The 22,194-nt window shown below is 46.6% G+C and overlaps 1 protein-coding gene across 4 annotated transcripts in view; it reads left to right on the top strand.

The window, feature by feature from the left end:
• The window catches only part of PTPRG (protein tyrosine phosphatase receptor type G), a 712,041-nt gene that overhangs the window by 625,347 nt on the left and 64,500 nt on the right, over positions 1-22,194 (top strand). For 2 of the 4 annotated variants that reach the window (XM_019469872.2, XM_019469869.2), the window contains 2 exons: positions 1,515-1,647; positions 14,907-14,993. In XM_019469872.2, coding sequence (XP_019325417.1) covers positions 1,515-1,647; positions 14,907-14,993 — 220 coding nt within the window. The remainder of the gene's footprint in view (positions 1-1,514; positions 1,648-14,906; positions 14,994-22,194) is intronic. The other 2 variants (XM_019469870.2, XM_019469871.2) reach the window with 2 other exon arrangements.

Here is a 22,194-nt window from a genome sequence, read left to right on the forward strand (position 1 = left end):
GTCTTGACAGGCCCGTGCGGGAAACAAAAGAGGGGATCAAAGTAAACCAGGGGAAGCCAGTGAAAAGCTCGCTAACACGCGTCTTCATTACTCAGGAGACTTGCCTCTTTATAAATCTGGTCCCAGGGCCAATTCCTTCTTTCCTAGGCAGCCCACCTTCTATGACTTGGAAACCCAGCCTGATGAGCCCTGCATTTAAGCCACCCTGCAGAGGGACACTCTGGGCTGGCTGAACGCTGGCCTACTTTTTGCAGAGCAGAAGGATCCTTGCTGAGAACAAGTCAGCCTGCAGCCAGCTGTAGATTTTTCCAGGGGCTTCTCCCTGCGATCACAGTTAACCTTTGCTTTCTCGCCACCTGCCTCCCATGATTGGCTGCGGGCACCCCTGCTCTTCCCAGCCCCACGCGGCATCTGAGCTCCATTTGCGCCACCTGGAGATTTCCAGGCATCTCCCCCGCGGTCTAACGGAGAGTAGGTTTCTTCCGGAGCTTCCTGGGGACCTGTGAAGATCCTCCGGGGCCTGCAAGAGCCAGCAGAAAGAGCTGCTTGGGTAAGAGGTATCTGTGGACCAGAGAAAAGCCTACGTCATTTCAGACTTTCCTTTGAACCCCTAGACGGGCTGCTCTTCAGAGGCAGATGTGTGCTGGGACCAGAGCGAGGCATGGCTTCCTATCCCAACTTGTCCTTGAACTTTTAGAAGGATGGGGATAAGAGGAGAACCTGGAGAAACGGGATCTCGGGGGATCCGGGTGGCAGGAACTGCTGGGCAGGTAGCCTCTGGGTGTTCCTGCTGGATTGTTCTATAATTCAGTCTTGTGAGTCGTGGGCTGGGACTCCACGGTGAGAGCCGTTGCTCTGCCTGGAGTTCCATGCCCAGTCGCCCCCCCTTGCCTGGGAGACTGGGAGTCCCATGCTTGGTTGGTTGTCCCACTATGACTCTATCTTTCAGGGAGAGGTGCTTTGGCAAAACAGAATGGGGTACAGGTACTAGAGGAAGCCGTGATGGGTGCTGAGCAGGTGACGAATATAACCATTGTTGCTGTAGCTGCTTATCTTAGTAAAACCCCTCAGGCCCTCCCTCCGGCCCTGGCAGTTTGGACCCTGAGAGGCTCTCGGCCACCTCCCCCAGCCCTGGTCCCTTTCTAGAGGCAAGTGCGATGCTGCCTTCAGACTGGAGCACCTTTCTTCGGTGTATCCAAATGCTGCTGTGGGTCACCATGCTCTCGGAGTGAGGCTGGATGTGTGTCTTTTACACAACTCTGTGTCAGAACATCTTGACCTCTAGCCGCGAGTACGTCCCACAGGCAGTGCCAGAAAAAGCGCCTTTTGGGTTGGGACTTGGTAGGAAGTGGTGCCAGCTACAGGTGACCCCTCTTATCCTAGGGTAGCCGAAGCAGGCAACTCTGTCCTCTGGAAACCACCCCAAACTGGTACAGAGCTCCGTATCTTGTTCCGGCTCCCTGTTCCCCGTCTCCACCAGCCCCTCCTCTAACTGCCATGGTTTCTCTTTGCAGCAGAAAAGAACACCTCTGGAATGATAAGCCGTCCTTCTCCAGGGAGGATGGAGTGGATCATCCCTCTGATTGTGGTATCAGCCTTGACCTTCGTGTGCCTCATCCTTCTCATTGCTGTGCTAGTTTATTGGAGGTGAGTAAGCCAGGCTGCACCCACAGAGGGGAAGTGTGGGCTGGGTTCTGCCGTAAGCACGCTGCCCGGGGAGGGGAGCCCGTGGCTTCTCATTCAGTAAGGTGAGGCAGCTGGAGTGTTGCTGGGGTCACCATCGGGGGGATCCGCTCTATCTGGAAGCAGCTGCTGGGCTGGAGCCTCTTCTGAGATCAGGGCACTTAGGATGAGCTTGAGATTTAGTGCCACGGGAGCTTTCACTTGGGAATCCGGCAGATCCGGGTTCGGATCCCAGCGTTGGTATTTGCTAGATTCAAATCCCATTTCCATGTGAAGTTCTAGTTTATGGGAAATGAGTTAATGAGGTTCATAGCGTTTCCAGCTTCTCAGGGGCCACGTTTCTCACTTTGCTGTATCTACCTAATGACCTTTCTTGACCTGAAAATTTTTGTCACAGCCTTTTGCTGAAAATCCGGTGGTAGGGAAACCTTTAGCGTATTCCGTGGCATTTAATACATGGAATATAAAAACGGCTGATTTTAAGTCCTCCCTGTATTATCATTGTCCTTGAACTAGTTCTCACTACTTCCCCTGGGAAGCCTTCTTGCAGCTTCTGCTTAACAGTTGTGCATTTTTCAGCTACCTTCTCCAAGCCAGCTTAACTGAGCAAGGTAGGTTGGCCTGGCTACCTTAACCTTTCAGACTAGTGTAGGAGGCTTCTGGCCTTGAACAAGCTTCCTCTATGATGAGCAGGCGTCCTGTTTCCATCCCTTGCTTCCTTCTTGCCTTTCCTGCAGTTAATTTTGAGCTCCTGTTATATGCCAGACATTCTTCTCTCCCGGAGGTTACTTTTTAGTGGGGGAGACAGACCATAAACAAAGCCCGTAAGTAAAATCTAGGATACGTAAGATGGTGTCGAGTGTGTAAAGGAGAAAACTAAATCTGGAAAGAGGGGAGGCATTCTGGGATTGATGGTGAGTGTTCAGAGTAGTTAAAGAAGCCCTAAGTGGCAAGGGATATCCAGCTAAGATCTAAAAGGGACTAATATCCAAAGACACTCAAATGGGCTCCATGTAGGGCAAGTTGCAAGTGGCGGAAACAGCATGTGCAAAGGCCCTGAGGCAGGAATGTGCCTGGCATTTTTCAGGAATAGCTAAGAGGTCAGTGTGGCTAGAGCACGTGAGCATGGGGGAGAGTGGTTGGAGAGGGCATCAGGAAGAAATGGGGTAGAGGGGAGTCCTGTCAAGTACAACCTTGTGGGTTATTCTGAATACATTGCCTTTCACCCTGAGATAAGTAGGATTTGCTGCAGAAGGAGGTTATGATCTAACTTCTGGATTACTTAGCTGCTATGTTGCAAAAAGCTTGGAGAGGATCAGGGACAGAAGCAAAGAGACCATCTGAGAGACTGATTGAACTAGTTCAGAAGGAGGTGATGAGGGTAGCAATGCAGATGGTAGGAATCCATTGGATTTAGATACATTTTGAAGGTGGGATGGACAGAATCTGCTGGCAGATAGGCCGTATGTTCAAATTCAGTAGAACCAGGAGATAAGGATTCATCTCCAGCTTCCTTGAGTGTCTGATGGCACCTATAACTCTCTTAGTTCTGCACACCTGCTGGATCACAAATTTCATGGTGTTAGGGATAAGCCCCGGAACGCTAGCCCCACCTCCACGTTGCTCCTTCTCCAGGGCAAGTGGTTTGCAAACACACACTGGTCTGGAGCCCATTGGTATATTGGAAGCTGCCGAACATGGGTCTGCGTAGGTAGAAGTAGCAAAAGTTGTGCACACTCCTGTCTTGGCCGTGCTCGGGACTGTGTAGTTTGAGTTGCACACCCTCCCCACAGAGGCGCGGAGACGGTGCACGGCTGCCCCACACCGGTGACCGTTGTATACCAGCTGCAGTGTGAAACGGTTCCCGTGCTGAGCACTTGTAGCAAAAACCTCAGGGCTGCTTGCGATTGGCCCGTCTTGGTCCTATGCACCCCTCCCCCCTGCTGAGAATAGATCACTTTGACCAAGAAAGGCCATGGGATATGTGGCCAAGCCTGCAAGGGAACTGGGCCAGCCAAAACACACAGGTCCACACTACAAGCTACGTGGAGGAAAGGACTGTATAATCGGGTAAAGACAGCTTTACAGCCCTTCCATTCAAGATGCATTTTCCCATCAGAAAAGGATAATACTCCTTAGAAAAACTCAGTCTGAATAGAAAATGTATTGAATAATAACGATTTGTGTATAAAAATTAGGTCTTCCTTCTATATGTGTATGTATTGAAAGCTAGATTAACCAGAAGTGGGGCACCTGGGTGGCTCAGGCAGTTAAGCATCTGACTTCGGCTCAGGTCATGATCTTGCAGTTCATGAGTTCGAGCCCCGCCTTGGGCTTTGCTGATAGCACAGATCCTCTCTCTCTGCCCCTCCCCTACTCATGCTCTCCCCCTCTCCCCCCTCTCCCTCCCTCTCTCCCCCTCAAAAATAACATTTAAAAAATAAATAAATTTTAAAAAAATAACCAGAAGTTTAAACTTGAGCAGACTGTACACGTGATCTTTTGCTAGACTCTGAGTGCCCGTATACAAAAGTGAATGCGACAGAGAAAAATTCTTAGAGATGAAGGAAAGTAACACTGAATTAGCATTAGAACGGATGAGTCAGCTAAGCAGGAGAACAGCCTAGAGGAGACCAGGACCTGTTTTCTGTCCCAACTTTTTTGTGTTTTATTCATGTGAAAGAAGGAAGCATTGGGGAGCTCACACAGAAAATGGGTCAATGCGGAAGAGACAGGCATTTCCTGCCGGCAATGCGGTTTTGACAGTGTTGCTTTTCTGCCTTTTGAGGCACAGTGAGAGCGGGTGATTGGCAAGCTGACTTGACGTAAGTGGAGCATTGAGGCAGATCAACACCTTCTGGATTGTTTCCTCAGTGGCAGGCCTGGCACCCAGGGGTTCCAGCCGGCTCAGTGTGGTGGCAGTTTCTGCACTGAGGGACTGACCGTTTGCAGCTCTTGTTCTGGTCCCTGAGTGTGGTCACTCAGAATCGTGGACCCTGCATTTGAATGCATCCAGGATGAAAGCTGAGGTCTCTGATTTCTTTTTCTCCACGAGTGCTGGCTAAGGTTTTCCGAGTCCCCTTTTAGTGCCAGGAACCATGCCGAGCACTTGGGGGGCACCGTTTTAGGTGATTCTCCAAAGAAATCTTAGGGCAGGTACTATTATCCCACTTAAAAAATCAGGCACTGGGAATTCAGGGAGGTCAAGCGACTGGCCCAGAGTCCTGGAGGAAGTGGGGTGAACCCTGGTTTTGAATACAAGGCATTTTCATTCTAGAATCCATAACCTTCCTCGGGGCACCCGGGTGGCTCAGTCCGACGTCGGCTCAGGTCATGATCTTGTGGCTTATGGGTTCCAGCCCCGCGTCAGGCTCTCTGCTGACCGCTCAGAGCCTGGAGCCTGCTTCGGATTCTGTGTCTCCCTCTCTCTCTGCCCTTCCCCTGCTCATTCTCTCTCTCTCTTTCTGTCAAAAATAAATAAACATTAGAATCCATAACCTTCTTGAACCACTAAGATGCGTGTCTCACACATACATCCCATGATAGCTTAGTACAACTGACATTCGGCCAAATCCATGGGAGGTGGGGTCAGTGGGCCTGTTGTGCCAGCGCCTTCCTGTTGAGCGTCCCCTGCTGTCTTTGGCCAGGGAAGGTAGAGGAGCCAGTGTTGGTTGAGTGCCCGCTATGGGCCAAGCAGTGAGCAGCAGCAGCATCCACAGTGTTGGACTTGACAAAAACCAATTTCAAGCGGCCTTACGCTCACAGGGAAAAAATCCGTTGATTCACAGAATTGAAAAGTTTGGCGCACGAGGCCCCGCTAGATTGGCGAGAAGGAACCAGACAGAACAGCAGGGCTCGGCTTGTGTTGTGTGCCTGTGTTTCTCTCCCTCTTGTCTCAGATTTGCTCTCCCCGTGTGGGCTTTTCTCTGAGGCCCTCTGTTTCCACATGGTGGCCTCTGGGCCACATGAGACATACACCCTCCCATCCCCGTGGAAGGGAAGAGAAATTCCCTTAAGTGTTCCATCTCAGCCCCAATATGGTGTCTCTTAGAACTGACTCAGGTCATTTGTTCACCCCTTGAGCCTGCTGGAGGCATTAAGGACTTTTGTCAGGCCTGGCTCTTAAATGAACTGTAAAGCCCAGAAGTGAGGTCTTTGCCATCGGAATCACATGCACAAAACTGGACAATGGGTGTTTTCCCAAAGGACCGCCAGGGCCCGGAAAGTGACCAGATGCAGGTGCCAGGTAGACAGAAGCAGCCAGTGTCTCAACCTTCAAAAGAAGTGGCGAAATTAGAACCAGGGGGAGAGGGGTGTCTGTTAAGAAAAAAGAATTCTGACTTGGATAGCAAAGAAATACACATGTGGGTAGTAGGAAAGAAACAAAGCACGCGTGCGAGCTCAGCCCGGCCAGCCGAGGGTTCTCAGTGAGGACTCTGCTGTCATGCATGCATGTGCCATGGACTGGAAGAAGGGCCACTCCCTTTTCCTCCCAACTATGGAGGACGTTTGGAGGCTTACATCCAGAGCGCCAGGAGAGCACAAAAGCAGGGCTGCATGGAGGCCTGATGCCCAGGCTGGGTCTTGAAGATTAAGCCTAGTGAATAAGGTGAGCAGGCATGGGGCCGGAGAGAATCTGGCGGATCGTAAGCAGGCATCTGGGGTTCACTGTCACTGGAGTTGGGGGACAGCGAGAGCCAGATCGTGAAAGACGTGGGGTGCCGCCCAAAGGGATATGTGCCTTAGCCTAAGCGTGATGGAAGGGTGTGAAGGAACCACAGCTACAGGAAGGCAAGATGAGAAAGAGGCAGTCTTGGGGAGCGGTGAGGGAGCGGCCTGGGCCCAGAGGCAGACAGCCTGGATTTGGAGCCAGGATCCACCGCTCACGACCCATGGCCTCAGAGCATGTGTTGTTAGCAGGGGCTCAGTTATGCCCAAGTGGGTGAACATGAGTTCTTGGGAGGTGAAAAAACGTACTCTTTTAAGGCACAGATACACATGTAGTACACAAAAGCACAGCACGTTATTGGTATTAAAATTTCACTGGGGGGTAGCAACGGGGGAAGGTTTATTTATAGGCCCCTTAGGAAGTGCACTTGGTCATGATGAGCCCCAGGTGATGTGAGGAAGGGTCAACCACTATATTGTACACCTGAAACTAATAGAACACTGTGAACCAACTTTTTGAAAAGGCCCCTTAGGAGAGGTGCCAGTGGGAAGAAGAACTGAGAATTTCTTCATCTGCAATATAGTCCAGAAATGGGCCCATTGGGCTCCCGTGAGGAGTAGGTGTGTGCTCTGGAAAATGGTTATCCCAGGGCCTGGTGCATGATAAACAAGCAGTGATAGCTGTGTTATCCCCGACTTTAGTGAAAAATAAAAATTCACTTCTGGGTCGTGGTGTGCCAGAAAAGAAGTTCTTTAACAAAACCAGATTTACAGATCTAAATGAATGCTGTCCCTCACACATAATCAGTGTGTGGCTGTATACTTTCCAGTCATGTGTCATTGCTTAAAACATGGCTTGAAAATAGCTTTTGGAACTTCCTTCTAGAGTTCATTCTTCGGAATGATCTCAGAAGTGCCAAGTATTTATCCTAGAAATAGCTCAAAGTCATGTGTTTGGAGCTCAGTAGAGTATAAATGTAGGTGAACCAACTGAGGAGAACAGAACCATGTTGGACCAAAAAGGAAAGGTTAATGAAATGGGTTTGGGGGATGCTCCCAGTGGGCCTAAAAGCAATTCCAGAAGAGCAGATCCCTAAGTAACTAGGTTAAAGGCATGACTTAGCCAGCCCACTCTTCTTGAAGCCCGGTGGTCAGCCTCATTAACTCATGACCGGCTTCATCAGAGCAAGGTTCATTAGCTGCCACAGACACTCTCCAACACCCTAGTGGTCTAAAACACAGAGTTCATTGGTCATCGGTGTGTAGACTGATGGAGCTGGGCAGCTCTCTTGCACTTGGGGCTTCTTTTTCTGGGACAAATGTTTCCCAAGGGGCTTCAGCAGGGATTAAAAAAAAAAATCAAGGAGGCACCTCGTTCTCAATTGCATAGCCCAGAAGTGGAATCCTTCAGGACCGTTGGCTTACCGTTGGCCAGAGGTAGTCCCACAGCCCCCAGGATACATGGTAAGGTGGAGAGCACATGGATATTCCTTGAGTGCTGCCAGAAGTATCTTTAAATATTCAGACCCACTGGCATCATTTGGCCAAGGGGATGTTTCCTTGAAGGAACAACTTTGGAGGCCAACCATCAGATTCATCTCATTATTTCACATTTGGCCCGAACGAAAAAAATATGGCAGCGACCTGATTTGTATTTTTTAATTTTTTGTCAATGAAAAGATTCCCAGAGGGCCACTAGGGACTCTTTGAGCAGTATTTTTATAGGCGGCAACACGGATTTGTGGGAGAAACTTACCTTTCGATATTGGTTCGCTCAGATAGATATTAGAGATAGGATGCTACAGTTCTTTGTTAAATGCTCCTTGCAAAGGGCTGTATTGAAGAGCTATAGGAACCCACATCCATAGCAATGCAGAAGTCGCTGTGAAGTTCAGAAGAAATAGATGTTTTGGAACAAAGGTCAGGGTTATAGGGCAGCTAATAAAGATGAAACTGATGAAAAATCCACTAACAGGCACAGCTTGCTGCCTTTTGAAAACGGTGCCCTGTGTGTGCCGTTTAAATATCGTAATCCATATCAACCGGGCAATGGTTCCTAGCGGTAATCATTTATGTAGAAATGAGGGAGAGCCAATACGTGGAAGAATTTTTGAAGTGGGCCATTTTGGCCTTACTACTCAGGACGGCAACAAAATGCACCTTTGAATTACTAACAGTCAGGAAACGCATTCCAAGAGCTCCCGATGCCCTGTCTTCCCAAGACAAGCTGTTTACATGGCACCAATGTGCTGACGTTCCTGAAAAGACAGGGAGCCTCACAGCTGCTACCACTCAGAAAGAAGGGGGAGTTTTTGGAAGGTTTCATTTTGATTTGCATAATTTGAGGTAGATGCCGGGCGAAGAGCTCTGTGCAGGCTGTCCAGTCACTGTGCTCGGGCACACTACTTGTTTATTTATGAACTTGCTCTGTAGCGTAGCTTAACTATTGTGAGCAAGATGTCAGTGTCCATTTAGGATTGTGAGTATTGGCCGAGATCATTAAAAAAAATTTTTCTGCAATCCAGAGGACAACTGCTTTGAAGGCAGCTCTTTTCTCTTTGAGCCAAATCTCCCCCCTCTACAGTAGCTATCGTAAGGCCTTGAGAGCCAAGAATCTTTTGAGTTTTTACCATACTGCACAAGTGCTAAGCGATTACATTGCTCCCTAATCAGTGTTCAAATCCTAGGAGTTACTACGTTTTGCACATCAGAAAACCAAGGCTTGGTGAAATCAGGTAGACGTGCCCAAGTCACAGTGTTAATCTTTGGTGGATTCTGGATTTGAACCACCATCTCATAGCCCACTGTCGTAATCATCACTTTATTTTGGGGCACCTGGGTGGCTCAGTCAGGTGAGTTCTAACTCTTGATTTTGGCTCAGGTCATGATCCCAGCGCCGTAGGATCGAGCCCCTTGTTGGGCTCTGTGCTGGACATAAAGCCTGCTTAAAATTCTCTCACCGTCTCCCTCTCCCACATGTGCTCTCTCTCTAAAAATGAAAAAAGAATTTTTTTTAAAGGCTTAATCATTACATTATTTTGCCTAAATGAGGAGTAGCCTGTCAGGAGGCATTTACTTCCTTCCATAGCCTGTTTTCATAACACATACTTGTTGAAAAGATCCTGTGGTTTGGACTTGCCAGAATCACATGGAAGAAACTTTACAGGACCAACTGTAATTTCAGGGGTCAGAGAAACAGAGTCAGTTTTGGTATTGAATCAGATAACCTACTTGTTCTTTCTTATCCCAGCTAACCAGTGCTATCTTACCTTGACGACAAGTTGAACATCAATATTATGGATCATAATTCTAGCTTAAAGAACTTTCCAGAAACGTAGAACAACGTTAATTCTCAGATTCAGATAGGGCTGAGCTAACTACAAGGACTCTGGAGCAGAAAAAATGGAAACTCCAAGTGGCAGTATTAACATCTGACCCATGTTTGTTTGTTTGTTTGGTGTTAGAATTTCAGGCTCTGATCTGAGAAATTGATGTCCCCCTTGAGCACATGGTTGAATCGTCTGTAAATTCTGTGGTAGATGAGTCAACACTGATTTAGCGCCACGGGCAGATTAAAAGATCTCTTTTACGCCCACCTTTTACACTTGAAGAAATTTTGCCGTGTGTTGATCCCTCCTCATTAAGAATGCCATTCAAGGGGCACCTGGGTGGCTCAGTTGAGCGTCCAACTTCAACTTAGGTTATGATCTCATGGTTTGTGAGTTAATGTCCTACATCGGGCTTGCTGCTGTCAGCACAGAGTCTGCTTCAGATCCTCTGTTCTCCTCTCTCTCTGCCCCTCCCCTGCTCACTCGCTCCCTCGCTCGCTCTCTCTCTGTCTCTCTCAAAAATGAATAAACATTTACTTTTATAAAATGCTATTCACAAAAACAAGTGAATTTTTTTTTATTGACATGATTTTTTGCTTTGTTCTTTGGAAGACAGTGTAAAAAATAAGAGGAGATGTGGGGTGACTGGGTGTCTTAGTCACTTGGGCGCCCGACTTGAGCTCAGGTCATGATCTCATGGTTCGTGAGTTTGAGCCCCACATCAGGTTCACTGCTGTCAGCACAGAGCCCACTTTGGATCCTCTGTCCCCCTCTCTCTATCAAAAATAAAAATATGAGGGAGGAGATGCAAACCCTAATTGTGGGAGGGGGTTGTGTTGGCGTAATGGAGGCTCCACCAAACAGATACAGGTGAACACTGAGTGTGGGCATGTGGTAATGGCCCTCTCCTGCTCAAAGAATGACTGACCACATGTGCCCCAGTAGAACATGGATCCCTCCTGTAGTCCCACAGAAACAATGACAGAGCTGCCATGAGCCTGGGTACATGCTCTCTACCCACCTGCTCTAGCAGCCAATACTTCCCAGTTTACTCTCCAGTAACTTGATTTGATTTAGGCATACATCCCCCTCCATCCCAGGGAGGTCACAAAGGAGACAGATACCATTAAGAGTGATTTCTCCCATGCATGTGACTGTGCACAGATAGCAAAGGGTCATCCCCATACCCGATAACTGTTGAGTTGCTACAAAGCAAATGCTATATTATTTAACCTTAGAGCTGAAGCAGGTGCTAGCCAAGGTGTTAGGACTGCGTCCACCTTCTTCCCAAGGGAGGAGACCACTTCCAGGAAGGGAATGACTTTTCCGGCATCACAGAGCTTGAATGTTTTAGAGGGACTCATACCTAGGGTTGGCTTTTGTTCACCAGAGACCCTTTCTGGCTGGCCTGTTTATTCCTTCCTTTGTTGTTTGTTCATTCAAAGACCTTTCTTAAGCATCTAGTTTGTACCAGGCACTGGCCATCCAGCAAGGAGACAGAGTTCCAGTCTTCAGAAAGCATGTAGGCTAATGGGGTAAATAAGCAGGTAAAGAAAGGTAATCCCAAATCGAGGTCAAAAACAGGTGGCCCCTACACCTGTTTTATTTCGCAGATACACTGTTTTTAGAAGTCCGGATTGTTTTGGGGTGCCTGGGTGGCTCAATTGGTTGGGCATCCAACTTCGGCTCAAGTCATGATCTCACGGCTTGTGAGTTCAAGCCCTGCATCGGGCTCTGTGCTGACAGCTCAGAGCCTGGAGCCTGCTTAGGATTCTGTGTCTCCCTCTGTCTCTGCCCCTCTCCTGCTCATGTTCTGACTGTCTCTGTGTGTGTGTGTGTCTCTCTCTCTCTCAAAAATAAATAAACATTAATTTTTTTAAATCTGGATTGTTTTGGAAATGGGAAGATATTTCTTAAAACTCCAGCTATCTGGGTTCTCATGTTAAATGTGGTAACATTGTTGTCATGTTCTTTTGTGGCATTAGTGGGCTGGATAGAGCTAAGAGTGGGGAATCTTTGGGGGGAGAGGGCCACCAGCTCTCCAGTCTGTCTGTCTCTGCCCTCCCTGCAGCCTCCTGCCTGGGTCCCCTGCATTTGGGCTCCCCTGCGTTGCAGTAGTGACTTAGGGTATGTGCTCTGGAACGGGCTCTGACCACTGCCAGGGTGGGGTGGGAGGGAGACAGAGCCAGGAAAGGCTCCTTGGAGGAAGGATGTTGAGCTGTGATTTTCACAGAACAGAGAAAAGCCACAAATGCTTGGGGCAGAGCTCTGTGTCCGAGCGGACATAGAGGCACTCGGTCATGGCATGATCAGTACTGCCAGAGGGAAAATGCTGTCAAATTGCCCTTCATCCATGCAAAATAAAGTCTACTTTTGTGGGTGGAATCAGATTCTTTTCCAGGGGATTTGGCATGTACAATGGCACTGGGTCAGTCCAAGATGCTCTTACGTGGCTTGTGTGTGGAAGGGAATAGGAATGAAAAGCAGGTTTATATTCTTTTCTCCAGCCTAGAAAAATCCAGGTTTGCAACTCAGGTTTTATGGTGGCTTTGTGGGATCACCTTGGTCTTTTCTGCAAACAGGCTGCTCATGGGACCGCTGGTATTCCAGGCATCCCTTTTGCTTTTGAAACTGTCGATTGCCCCTGCCACTCATCCCTTTCTGGGACCTGCGTCTGTGGCCGTATTTCAAGACTATTTTTTTTTAATCATTAGGAATAATTTTTACAATTCAACCCTTCAGATCCTGACGATGTGTCAAGCCAGTGGGGAGAGCTAACGTGCGTTGCATGATGCCAGAATACGGCTCGCCTCGGAGGGCTTGAGTTTAAGATACGGTGGTGCTAAACTGTCTTGCTCTGAGATGCTAAAAGGCATGGGGGTGGGGAGCCTTCTGAGGTCCCCAGCTGTTCCTTGAGGTGGGCACTGTTTTTTTCTTTCTCCCTGCAGCTGTGTGCCAGGAGATCTGGGTCACGTGCCAGCTAATGCTGCCGATCCCAGGCAACTTTTTGCTCAATAACTGTTTCCCAAATGGCTACTCGGGGCCTTTTCAGAATTTACAAGAACTGTCAGTTGTTATAGTAACCGGCCCCCTGCTGTCGAGTTTGGCCCTGAGATGCCAGTCGAAGCTCTTGGAACAGGCTAACACTTAGTCATTAGACAAAAGCAGGGAGGGATTCACTGCTGAAGGTTGCCATTTAAACGTACTCCATGATCCTTCAAAGAAGGGATTGGTTCTGTTAAGGAGGAAGTGGATGCATCCATTTTTAAAGTAAATGGACTTTTCAGGAAAGGGAGATTCCTGCGTTGAGTCTCTCCTACGTAACCAACGCCTGTCTTTGGGTTTCTCAGAATTAAGTGTCCTCTCTTCCAGGGTTGACTTTGTCTGTTCTTTGGGTTTGCTCAGGTGGCCCCCTCGATTATTCGAGATATTAGTTATTGGTTTTATGGCATTTGCTTCTCAGTGAAGTGTTGTCAGTTTACGGGTGGTAGTTAGAAGCGCCTGTGATTGTGTGTGAGGAAAAGCTGCGGAGATCGCCGGCTCTGCTCCAAAATTCCCGAAAGAGTGAATCTGGCAGAATTCAGAGTAGGGCTAAGGGTTGAGAAGAAGTCTAAATATTTTAGAAAGCTGCAAATTTCAAGTTTCTATGAAGATTTGCAAAAACACTCCAACACACTCGTGATTTCTTCAGTTAATGTTCATCGCTGCACTGAGTATGTTCGTGATGTTTTGAGGACAGTTGCAGTTCCAGAATGTACTCAATAGAGGGAGATAAGTTCTGAATTACAGCACACTGCTCCCCCCCACCCCCACTTTTTAGTCCTGTTCCCAACTTGGGACTTCTCCAAATTTTGGTTCCTGTGGCAAGCCCTTGTATCCAATATAGAAGCCAATAATTATTAAAATAAATAAAAGTTTGTATTAAAGGAGAAGAGAGGGGTGCCTGAGTGGCTCAGTCGGTTGAGCATCCGACTCCTGGTTTCAGCTCAGGTCGTGACCTCATGTGGTCTGTGGGATCAAGCCCCACATCTGATTAGGTCTGAGCATGCTTGGGATTCTCTCTCTCTCTCTCTCTCTCTCTCTCCCTCTCCCTCTCCCTCTCCCTCTCCCTCTCCCTCTCTCCCCCCCCTCCCTCCCTCTCTCCCTTCCCCCCCCCGCCCCCTGCTTCTTACCCCGCCTCCTGCTCTCACTCTTGCTCTCTCTCTCTCAAAATAAAAAAATAAATAAACATTAAAAAAACAAAGGAGAAGAGAAACCTAACACGTATTCAAGGATGTTCATATCTGGAAATAAAAACTACCAAGTAGATCAGAAGCTCTCAAATGTTCTTTGGAATTATATACCTGAATTTAGAGTTCTACGTGGGATTCAGCAAAACTTCCAAAGAAAGAGAACCTCACTATTAAGCAAGTTTGTCTTTGCTCTTCTATCAAGAGTTTGGAAAGAATAGGCGTCATTCTGTTGTGAAATCCTGCAGCCCAGGTAGTTAGGGGATTAAATGTAATCAAGTCAACACCTTCTTGTGTGGCAAAAGTGTACCTTTCAAATGCCAGAAGCAAGACTCAGATGCTGCAGATATTTAAGTTTTAATGGGAAACTAAATACGGGACATCGTATGTGGTAGTAACTTGATGACTGCCCCACCTGCTCTGAGTTGCCTCTCCCACATGTTCTCCAATCTGGGTTGTGAGTCAGGAAACTGTCCTGAGATGAGAGGAATGAATGAAGAAAGGACAAAAACCCAGATTGATCTAACAACACCACATTCACATACGTTGGTGGCGGATGGCAGGTTCACATAACCCCCCAGTACATTCCAGCTGAGTTCTGTTTATGTCAGTGGTGTTTTAAACGATCCTGTTGGCCAAAGCTTCGTGTCAAGGTGGAAGGTTAGATACGTGAATGGGAAAGGGAAAATCCAGTAGTGATTGGACTTGGGATATCTTCTACCATTAACACCAGGAGTGATGAAGGTTTCTAACGAGTGAAGACCGCTTTTAAGAGCAAAGTTCCCATTTTATATTAATTAACTAGAAGCACAAACAAACCTTGATAAACCAGTCACCTTTGTGTGTAAGCTTTCTCTTTTGAAAATGTCCCAACTGGAGCCCCATAATGGGTGTGTGTGTGTGTTAAGTGGGAGGGAGGACATGGGTGTGGAACTCTTGGTAGCGATTGAAAGTACTGTCTTCTACACCTGTTCTCTTTTGTTTTTTGTCTATTTAGAGGGTGTAACAAAATAAAGTCCAAGGGCTTTCCCAGACGTTTCCGTGAAGTGCCTTCTTCTGGGGAGAGAGGAGAGAAGGGGAGCAGGTGAGGGGCGGTCAAGCTTAGGGGGGTGGGGGTGCCTCTTTGGCCGGGACTGGCTTGCCAGAGTTCTGTTTGTTGCCCTGGGGATTAAAGTCCTCTAGACCCCACAACGCTGCAACTTACCTGTCCTACCCCAGCTCCCAAAAGGAAGGATTGTAAATACCAACACAGAGTGTGGGGTAGCTGGTAGCAATGGAAGTATGACCTGTGTGTGCCTGCTTTGCTTTATTTGGTGATTTGGGCGGGGGGGGGGGGGGGGGCGGTTTTATTTCTAGAACGGGGCATACTGGGAATTTTCTATGTTGGTTTGTCTGTATGTCAGTTGCATCCATTATCTTTCCAGAATTTCAGATGCTTGCATGTTTTAGAGCTTTAAAAAAAAATGCATGCATTTAGCCTTACAAGTGAAAGATAGCTTTTAGAAACCTAAATGTATAAATAAGGAAGAAGAGTAGGAAGGGGAGAGAGAAATGAGCAAATGGGGATACAGCATGTGTTTTTCCCTAAGAGTGAAATTTTTCAAAAACGAAAGCACATGAGTTCTAGGTAGCTTGAATGCTGGGAAGAATTATTGTTCTGTAATGATCTGTAATAAATCTCGAGAAGTCCTGATCACGCGATCTTAATCACCCCACATTACCACCTATTATAATATTTCTATGTGGCTTATAGAAGGTAAACTCCACTTAATATGGTAATATTTTAATATTGCCAATTAAGATAATTCAGTAATCAGTATCCTGTGGTGAGTAGTCCCTTATTACTTTCAATGAAGCAATTTATAGAATTTACAGTAAGAATTTTTACATGGAGTAATTTCTCTCCCATGGTTGAGGCTAAGTATTGAGATGAAATTTTAGATGCCCATCCACTCTAATCAAGTACACTTATGAGATCTGAGAAGGTACGTTACAAGGGAATTGAGGAAGATGAATGAGAAACTCTGTGATCTATCTTTTTTAAGCTCTATGATGTAATTTTGCCTTGTAGGGAAAAGTGGTCACTGCTGACACCAGAAATGTAATTTCTTCCTAAGATCTCTTTTTATGTACTCAGGTCCTCAATTTTTAATCTGTTTTCAACATGCCAAAGTTAAAACTGAACGAGAAACCCCTCTGTATAGCTTCAGATTCAAAGATCTAATCTTGGAGAGGACACTGGATGTCACATAAATGCCTCATATTCATGCCCAGTCTGTTATAAATACAATGTTTTTGTATTTATACCAATGTATAAAACCAATGTATAAATACATGTACCAATGTGTTCATGTATTCATTGTGTTCATTGTTCATCTGTGTTCTCCCCAGAAGTGATGCCATCACTGGGTGGCCCGTGATTTATTCTAATTTATGCTCCTGGCCCTAGATGTGGGCGTGGTCTTATGAGAGATGTGTTTTAGTTCCTGGGAGGATGTACTTTGTCACGAGGTGCTCAGGATCTCTCGTTTCTTCTCTGCTTCTAAGTGCCCGAAGCTTGGGGCGGGGGGGGTGGGGGGGGGAGTGCAGGGAGCACAGTGACTTTCATTTAGATCTACAAGTTGAGAACAATCTTGGAAAGCTGTAAGTATTAACAGAATCCGCCTGATTGTGAAGTGCATCTTTTACTTGCCTTTTTTGACAATGTAGTAGCAAGAGAAAGACAGACCTTGGCTCAGAGAGAGACAGGTTCTGCTGGAGCTTGGCCTGTTCCTGGTTGTGTGACCTTGAGCAACTTAACAAAGCCCTCTGAGCCTGGATGTCCTCCTCGAAGAGTGGGTCCAGTGATGGTTCCTTTTCATGGGGTTGTCCTGAAGAGGTAATGAGGTAGCATTTGTGAAATGTTTAGTGGACGTGATATATTACCCCATCAAGAGGATGAGGAGAGAGAGGCTCTGGGAAGTTGCTTGTCTGGTCTACTCCGTGGGGATGGCTGAGCGGAGACAGCCACATGGCAGTCTGAGTCCGGAGCATGGCCCCTTAACACTGTGCTGCGCTCATCAATCCATGATGGGGAGTGGGCCGGATAGACATCCTGTCCTCAAATCTCTCCTGTTCCTTATGTGGGCCGCCCTGCCGTACTCTGTTGACAGGGCTTGAAGACCACCAGCCTATTCTCCCCTCTCCTCCCTCCTTCTTTATCCCAGGAGCATTGGCAGCAGCCTCCTGACCCAGTTCTGTCCTCTTGCTGCTCTATAAAAAGCCCTGCAGAGGACAGGGGCCCTGCCCTCCTCTACCAGGCTGCGGATGCAACAGGGAAGCCAGGCCAGACAACCATCTCCTGCGTTGGCCTCTTTTTATCCACTCCCGTTTCCCGTTCTGGTCCGTATCCTGCCCAAAATGTGGCAGGGATTGGGAAAAGAGCCCAAAAAGCTGCCTGAATAGCGAGCCTTCAAATGGTTAAAAATAGCTGTTGCAAAGTCTCTGCACAGAAACCTAAAGGTAATTTCCATTTCCCCATTTGGTCTGACCTCATTTGCCTTAAACAGTCTCCGCCCCAGTGGGAGGAAAAGGCCTGTATAGTCTCAAGGTGGACAGAACCCATAAAAGCAGGACAGTGGCTGCAAGAAGTGACCACTGATTAGTTCCCCAGAACGTAAGAGAAAAAAAAAAATAATAATAAAAATCAGATCCAAGTATGTAGTTTTTAAAAAAAAGTAGTTGATTTAAATTTTGAATTAGGTAATACTTGACACGGTTCAAAATCAAAAAGGTTAATATTATATATACCATTATATCTCCATTCTGTCACCTACCCACCAGGCTCCCTACCTCGTTATAGGTAGGTAAGCATGATTGCTGGTTTGTTGTCTCTTCTTCGAGACCTTGGAGTTGGGGTGTGTGTGTGTGTGTGTGTGTGTGTGTGTGTGTGTGTAAGCAAATATGAATCTATATCACCAGATCTCCTTTTATACAGTAGAACACCACATACACTATCCTACACCTTGCTTTTTTCACTTAACATGATTTTTTTCTATGCGCATATGGTTTCCTCCTCCTTTTTTTTTTTTTCTTTTACAGAAGCACAGTATTCCTTTGTATAGTTGTCATGATTTATTTAACCAGTCCTCTATATGGCTGTCATTTTGGGCTGTTCCTAGTCTCTTGTTATTACAATCAATACTAGGGTGAATAACTTTATGTCATTTTGCAAGTGGACAAGTCTGTCTGAGGATAAGGTTCGGAAATGGGCTGTGCCAGGAGCTACATGCATTTGTAATTTTGACGGATGGCGCCAAATTGCCCTCCCCGGTGCCATACCCAGGGCAGTTTCTATCAGCGACACCGTGAGCACCTGTTTCTCTCCGGCTTCCCCAGGAGAGTGTGTTGTCAAATGGGAGCGATTATTCCAACCACCCAGGGGAAAACGATGGTGTCTTCGTGTAGCTGGAGTGTGTTTTCTCTAATCCTGAGTGAGGTGGGGCATCTTTCTTCGTCTCCTTTTTGTTTTTTAATGTTTTATTTTTTGACAGCGAGAAAAGGCATGAGTGGGGAAGGAGCAGAGGGAGAGGGAGACACAGAATCTGAAGCAAGCTCCAGGCTCTGAGCTGTCAGCACAGAGCCTGATGCGGGGCTCGAATCCACAAACTGTGAGATCATGACCTGAGCCGAAGTCTGAGGCTCTGCTCCATCGACTGATGCCCCTGCATCTTTCATGTTTGTGCCATTTGCATTTGTTAAGCTCTGAACTCTTGGTCTTTTGCTCCTTTTTCCTTTGCATTGTTGGTCTTTATCTAATCAAGAGAGACATTATTGTCAGCAGTAAGTGTGGCAAATACTTTTTTTCCATAATCTGTGGTTTGTTAACTATGTTCATGTTGCTTCTTGGACTTCTTATAATCAAATTTATCCTTAAACGTCTTTTTTTTTTTTTTTTTTGGCTTCTGGATTTTGAGTCATCATTAGAAAGTCTTTCTCCATTCCAAAATGATCTATTTTGGTACTTTTATGGTTTCAAATTTTCATGTTAAATTCTTAAATCATTTGGAATTGAACGTGGTTGATGGTGGGATGTCTAAATCAACTTTTCTCTTTCCCAGATGTATTTTAAAAGGACTATCACGGGGCTGGTTAGTGAAGAGGCATGTAATACCTCGCTAGATCCTTACAATAGCACACTTCCAGCTAGAGTCTGACCGACTTAGTTCAGTCGGCATGTTAATGACACAGATAGTTGCCAAAAAATTTTTACCAGACTATTTTATGTTACAGATGTTGGATCATATGTGCAGTGAATTAAATGTGAGTTTTCATTTCCTACCTCCTGTCCAAAATGGGTTGGGCCGTCATGTCCCCATTAACCACCTCCATCAGTGGGGGATTCTGTTGGTGCCTTAAAATAGTGGCAAGCGGAGGCAGAGAGTCCCTTAAGCCTTAGGCCAGAAATTCAGAACATTCCAGGCCAGGGTCCTAACTCAGTGTGGGACAGCTAATTAAAAAGCCCCTGACTTCAAGCCTTCTTTTCTGGGTAATAGCTCGGAAGACTGAGTACTGTCTAGAGCTCACATCCATAAAGCCAGCCACAACATAAAAACTGCCAGTTCAGGTTCTTGGTCCGTTGAGATGTGGTTGACAAAATGACCCCTGCTGTCTTATCTCCTGGAAGATACTAACCAGCACTTCAGTCATTCCTAAGAGTCTCCAAGGATTGCTTGGCAAACTTAATGTTTAGCATGAAAGTGTATTGCTCGGAGGTGACTTTTGTCACCTACATTCCTTGGATGCTAATGGCAGGCAGTTTGTATCCTCCAGTGAAATTCTCACTGCAAAAATCAGATTTTTGTCACATCTAGCTCTAACAAGAGTTGAATGGGCCATCTCTCTTAGCCATGTGAGGACCCATAATATTTAGAAACATTTTCTCCTCGTTGATTGGTGTACCCTCTCTCACGCCTCATCTGTCTTCATGGTTTGGTTTGCTTTTCTCTCCCCTTCTTCCCCTCATCTCCTCCTCGCCTCTGACAGGCCCTAACTTATCCACAGTATAACAACCATATGTCCCAAGATTTGCAGAATTGTCCTGAGGTGAAATATGTCATTTGATTATTCCCAAAAGGACTTTGATATTTGTCAGAACACATGTCCTTTTCTTTCCCGGTTTGGAGAATATGAAAATGAGAAGTGCAATTATGACTTCTTCCGACTTTTTCTTTCTAGAAGATTCCTTCCTGTAGAGACTATAAAACTCAGCTAGCAATCATTTCACATACAGTAGAGGAAACCGAACGGCAAGTGAATGGTTGCCTATGAGAAATCTCAACTCAGAGTGGGCTCTTTTCCAAGTGAGACCCCTGAGTTATTTCAAGCAGACATTCCTCTTTGAGGAAAAGCCCGACAACACCCACAGCCTTTTCCTTCTATTGTTGTCTTTGTCACTTGAATTTCTAGAAACATTTTGCCCTAATAAACCAACCCACATCTTTTTAACACAGCTCTCAATCATCTTCTTTGAAGGCACATGAATGTTTTCAACTTTCTATTTATAAGTGGCTCTTGATTCATACATTGTTTACTACGACGGATCCATACACAAAAGTAAATATTAATGTGATTTCTGTACTCAACGACATGAAAACAAATGGGATTATTAGCAGGCATGGCACTAAATTTAAATGAGGGCAGTATATAAATCAGTTAAGATTGCTTAATGAATATTCAACAGCAGTTCAGCCAACTGCCCATTCTTCCCTGCAATTAGCATTTTGAGCTGCACACTGCTGACAAATCCCTTGTCACCCTGATATGATTATAAAACCATTGAGCTTAATTGAAAGACAGTGACTGGGTTTCTGATCCGCACACATCATTTGGTTATTTGGTCATCCGAGGTTTCTGTGGGACTCCAGAGGTGGTGTTGTGATCCTGCCCTTGCGTGGGCCCCAGCAGTCGTGATGTGGAGGGCGGTGTTGTTGTAATAAGCCAGGGACCCTGGATAAGAACAAGGGGACCTCTCAGGCTTGTCAAAAGGGATGTACGTTTTGACCCAGATGCCTGTACATCTCAGGAACCTCCGCTTCTGTAAGCAGGGCTGGAGATGGTGTCTTTGGAGGACCCCTTTTGGTACACAGTGGTGCTGAGTGGGGTTCCAGACCTTTCTGCTTTCTGGACTCAAGGTCAGCATCTTTGCTTCTGAAAAGTATCCATCACCTAAATTCTTCCCAGATCCTTGTCAGAGGGGCAGGAAGAGACGGAAGTAAGAACACAGATAGCAAAGATTACCTTTGCAAGTACCTGGAAAATGGGGAGCAACAGAAAGGAAAGCTTTTCTGTAGAACTCTGATCCTAACGGGTGTTCCGTGTTAAGGGGGTGTCCTTATTCCTGGAAGGACACGGGGTGGGAGAATGGCCAGTCTAGAGATTTCTCCCTCATCTTCCTAGTTGCCTGCATTTTATTTGAATAATAAGTCTCTGTAACTTGAGTGATTATTGATACTGACACAGTACCGTCAGCGCAGCTGACGTCCGGGTATATGTGTGCGCATGTGTCTGTCTGTCTGTCTCTCTCGTTAGTCAGGAGAACCAATTAAATACTAGGCCTGCCATGTGCTGGCAAGTGTGTGCGCACTGCAGCGGGAGCTCAGAGAATTGACATTGATGGCTTACTGATCGTGGTCGATATTTACTGCCTCCTGACTAGATCATGTGCTGTGACATGCACAGTGCTTTTCCTTTTTTTTTTTTTTAATTTTTCTTTAACGTTTATTTATTTCTGAGACAGAGACAGAGCATGAGTGGGGGAGGGCAGAGAGAGAGGGAGGGAGATGCAGAATCAGAAGCAGGCTCCAAGCTGTCCGCACAGAGCTGCCATGGGGTGACATGGGGCTCGAACTCACCATGAGATCATGACCTGAGCCAAAGTCAGTCGCTCAACCGACCGAGCCACCGAGGCACCCCGCGCAGTGCTTTTTCAAGCACGGAATTCTTGGTTTTTGAAAAAGCCTCTCTCTTCGAAGTATCTTCCCTATCTAAAAAGACGAGAGGTTATTTTCAGAAATTTTAGTGAAAGACCAAATGTTCATGACTGTGCACTTAACATGTCCGTGGGCTTCTTACAAGTTCGACTGATCCATGTGCTTTCCTACCACAAGGCCTCAGGCACCATACCGGCCCGGACCACACAGATCATGGGTTGGGCTTGAGGCCAAGGGAGCTGCTCGCCAGCATCCGTATCAATTTGATCGGCTACTAGAGAGGATATCACCCACTACCCTCCTGACTTCCCGTCA

The sequence above is a fragment of the Panthera pardus genome, unplaced genomic scaffold, assembly GCF_024362965.1.
Source record: "Panthera pardus isolate Hobbes unplaced genomic scaffold, ASM2436296v1 HiC_scaffold_8, whole genome shotgun sequence".
NCBI classification, from domain to species: domain Eukaryota; kingdom Metazoa; phylum Chordata; class Mammalia; order Carnivora; family Felidae; genus Panthera; species Panthera pardus.